The sequence below is a fragment of the Terrapene carolina genome, unplaced genomic scaffold (assembly GCF_002925995.2).
Source record: "Terrapene carolina triunguis isolate 2854851 unplaced genomic scaffold, T_m_triunguis-2.0 Scaffold88, whole genome shotgun sequence".
NCBI classification, from domain to species: Eukaryota; Metazoa; Chordata; order Testudines; family Emydidae; genus Terrapene; species Terrapene triunguis.
Genome location: NW_020664439.1, coordinates 8,082,055 through 8,085,972, shown reverse-complemented (window position 1 = coordinate 8,085,972; position 3,918 = coordinate 8,082,055). Strand labels below are relative to the sequence as shown.

The 3,918-nt window shown below is 48.9% G+C and overlaps 1 protein-coding gene across 1 annotated transcript; it reads right to left on the bottom strand.

Moving 5' to 3' along the window:
* Nucleotides 1-349: 349 nt before the first annotated feature.
* On the bottom strand, nt 350-3,651 carry LOC112122760 (transcription cofactor HES-6-like). The gene is made up of 4 exons (XM_024221483.2): nt 3,444-3,651; nt 3,189-3,275; nt 2,998-3,079; nt 350-2,752 (listed from the first exon to the last, which is right to left on the bottom strand). Exons 1-4 carry the CDS (start codon nt 3,525-3,527, stop codon nt 2,307-2,309), a joined length of 699 nt encoding a protein of 232 aa, XP_024077251.1. The 5' UTR covers nt 3,528-3,651; the 3' UTR covers nt 350-2,306.
* Nucleotides 3,652-3,918: the final 267 nt, after the last annotated feature.

Genomic DNA, 3,918 nt, shown 5'->3' with positions numbered 1-3,918 from the left:
GATTCTGTGACTTAATCTCTAAGCTCAGGCAAGTGCATGCAACCTTAGCTTAATTAGGTCTTATGCTTGGTTTAAGCTGCAGGGGGTGCTATGCACACCACTTCACTACCTTAGAGCAGGTTAGGTTTCTGTCTTCCCTTTCCTACCCATGAGGAGAAAGATTAGGGCAGGTCTCCCTTTCTGTCCCCTGCTGGCTGGTGATTCCTGGCCTAGGGCTTTAAAATGCTGAACATTTTTGTTGGTGATAGAAACAGCCTGTGGTTTTACCTTGCCCTTGAGAGAATCTTATAAGTAAACTGTTTGCTAGAGGGTAAAAGTAGGGCCAAATGTTTTTAATGTTGCAGGATAATACACATTTATCTTTGAAAGGTATCACTATAGAGCATTAGTATCGGTACTAGTGAGCAGAGGCAGAGAATAAAATTTTCAAAATGAATGTATTACTGGAGGGCAATGGCCCTTTTTTAGCAAATCGGGGATTGCATTTACTCTGTGAAATGCCAGTTTCCAGGAGATGTCATTTTGTGCTTTGGATGTTACTTTTAGTTGAACTGTCCATGCCACTGCTTCCATTTACACATCAAAACACAAACCTCCCTCCCTAAAGCAGAAAAGGTCTTTACAGGCAGTGCTCTCACCTCCCTTTGAGGAGCATTGCCCTTCGTGCTAGTTCAAAGGCAGGCGAGAATTTTAGCACAACTGGGGAAAACAAACAACTCTGTACCAGCTGTGAATGAAAAACACCCACATCAGATAATTTAAAGAAAGTTACAAAGCAGAGGTCTACCAATAATTTAGGTATCTGATTTTATTGTTCCATAGGGTCGTTAACAAAGGAAAGTTACATGTCTTAGTCCCCATGTACTTATTTTGCTTCCTCTCCTAGCTGGTTCTATGCTCAAATACCTCCATGTACTAAGGAAGCAACTTCACAATACTTTTCCTGTTACAATGACAGCTCTGTGAAAGGTAATATCACAGCATAAATAGCCTATATCTTCCAAAAATAGGAACATTGAGGTGTATCACCTTGTATACAGGAATGTTGATGCTCCAGAGGTCACTGGAAGTATTTCCTTTGTGAAATAGATTTGAAAATTTTCTTCAAAAACTTCTTTTCAACACCTGTCATTCCTCAGCAGAAAAAATGTACAGGTAAAGTTAAGCCACAAGTAAAGCATCTGCCTAGTACTTAAATTATAACTACAGCTTTACAAAAAGACACTTACTTGGGGAAATCAAGTTAAGAGTAGTTTCTTTAGAATAGCATTCATGTAACCATGCCCAGGAATTTTAGTGTTCTAAAGTCAACCTACAACACAACTACATTGCTCCCTTCAATATCTTAAGCATCTTTCAGTATTAAACAAAAGAAACATTCAAATTCCAATACTTGAGCTAACAATGCTTAGTACAAGAATTAAGTGCTAAATTACCAGTATTGTGTCCAAAACAGATACAAATTTGTTAATAGCAAACAATATGGAACTGGATTTTTAATGTTAAAGTGGTTAGAAGTGTATCACACTCCAAAATACATGCAATCATTTGTGAATTCAATATTTTTTTATTAAAAAGATTAAAAATAAAACATTTGACACCCTAATATACATAACGTCACAATAAACTCAGATGTGCTAAAAGCAAAATGTGCATAAAACACTCATTTCTAAAAGGCACCCTGCCACCAATATTTTAAATGTTTGTCTAATTCCAACTGATCTCTAGTTTACTCTTCCTTCACTGAAGGCAAGATTCTAGACCACTAAATAATAAAGATACTAACCACACCAATCCCTTTCAGGGATCTTTACTATCACGATAACGCTTAAAATTGTGCATGCACACTTAAGTCATATACCTCTCATTGAGTTAACCACTAGGATATAAAATGCACAAGGGCTTTTTCTTAATAGAAAAAGGGAGTGATATTTGGGCCATTTATAAGGGCCAAGAGAAAGACAAGGCTGTGAAATACTGCTGTGCATCCACCAAAGAGCTTTGCTACAAAAAATCCCCTTTCCTCCCTCCCCACCCTCACACCCCAAACTCTCCTAAACAATCCAAGAGTTACAAAACATCTCACACACAAATAGATGAAATGTTAACACATTTAACAATTAACCTGTCAGGGTCTGACAGTGTAAGAGTGCCATCTATGCAGTCCTGAAATACAGTAACGTTAGACACAAATGCACCATCTGAAAGCCCCACTGTCCATTCCAATGGCTGTAAGGAGAACACAGTGCTCACGTATTCTCCCATTATTAGGTAGATTTTTGTTGATTCCTGTGCAGTTTCTTTATTTACCAAGGTCTCCACATAGATTTGGAAAAGCTAGGTGAAGGCACATTGTGTGTCCTGGAACTGTCCAGTCCAGCTGGGGAGGCCGGGCTTTGCTCAGCCTCTGTCTCTTCCAGATCAGAGCAGGTCTCTTCACTGGAGGAAGGGGATAGAAGAGCTGAAGTGGGGCTGGCTAGGCTCAGAGCAGCAGAGGACACCCCCGCTGGTTGGGAGAGCCCCTCATTGCCAGGCCACAGGGTGATGGAGGGTTCTGACAAAACATCCGCGATCAAGTCCTGGAAACTGCCTTCGTTGAGAGGCATGGACTCCAGCAGGTGGTTCAGCAGCTCGGCAGCAACGGTGGAATCAATCCCCGGGCAGTTGGAGACGAAGGTATGGACTTCGTGCATGCACTGAATGTACCCGGCTGCAAACCGCTCGCTGGCCTCCCGGTGCAGCTTGTCACTTTCTGCAACAGCAGCACCCATAAGGAAACACACATAGCTGGAGTCAAAGGGGGGAGCCCCTTCCCTCCCCCCAACACCCCCAAAGCGGTCTGGGCCAACCCACCCCCATTCTCTGGCTATGCCAACCCCTCCCCCTTCACAGCACGGTTGGCACGTCACTTCTCGGGATACTGCAGCCCCATCGTTAGAGGGATGCTACTTCCCCTCTCCCCCCAGCATCTCCCGTGCCCGAGGGAGGGGGACTCACCGAGGGACCGGCTCTGCAGCACGCCCTGCACCCGCTTCACGGTCAGCTCCAGCACCTCGGCGTTCTCCATCTTCGCCTGAAACTGCCCGCGAGGCGAGGCGAGAGAGGACAGCGATCAGCCCCGCGCCAGGGCCCCCCAGCGCCAGGGCGGCGCCCTCACCCCCGCTCCCATGCCCTTGCCGCAGCCTTACCTCCGTGTCGGCCAGGATGAGCCGCAGCTCCTGCAGGCTCTCGTTAATCCGCGCTCGCCGCTTCTTCTCCACCAGCGGCTTCCTGGCCTGGGGAAGGAGAAGGGGAAACACACATTGCACCGACCGCTGCATGCCCCGTGCAGGCCAGGCCGCGGCTCCATTGCACCGACCGCCGGGGTGGGAAAGGGGATCCTGCAACCCCTGCCCCTCCTCCTTCCGGGGGTCCTGCCTGGGGCCCCTCCGCGCCCGGCTCACCTTCCTGTCCCCCCCTCTCGCGTCACAGAAATCCTCCTCCTCCCGGCTGGGCCGGCTCTTGCTGGGCCGAGAGGACGGGGCCATGGCAGAGCGCGGCGCAGACACCACGGGCTGGGGGAGGGGCGCAGGAGGCGGTGGAGGCAGCAGCTGGCAAGCGGAGCACAGGGGCGGCCTTCTGCATCAGCCGGCTCGCGAGCGTCCCCACTGCCCTCTCCCCCGCCCCCTCCCGGCGCTACCACTCCCCGGCCTTACTTATAGCCTCTGATTTGCATGTCAATGAGCCCATTGGTCACGCCGAGCCGGGAGAAGCCGCAGCGTTGGGCGAACTGACCAATGAGAGACGGGCGCTTTGTCTATCCAGGGGCGCTCTAAGCCTCCGCCAGTGCAGCGGGAGGGGGGCGAGAAGGCTGGGGTAGGGCACGATGCTCCAGGCTGGATGGTGTTGGTTGGGGTCCTCCCCTGCCTGTGTTTTTTT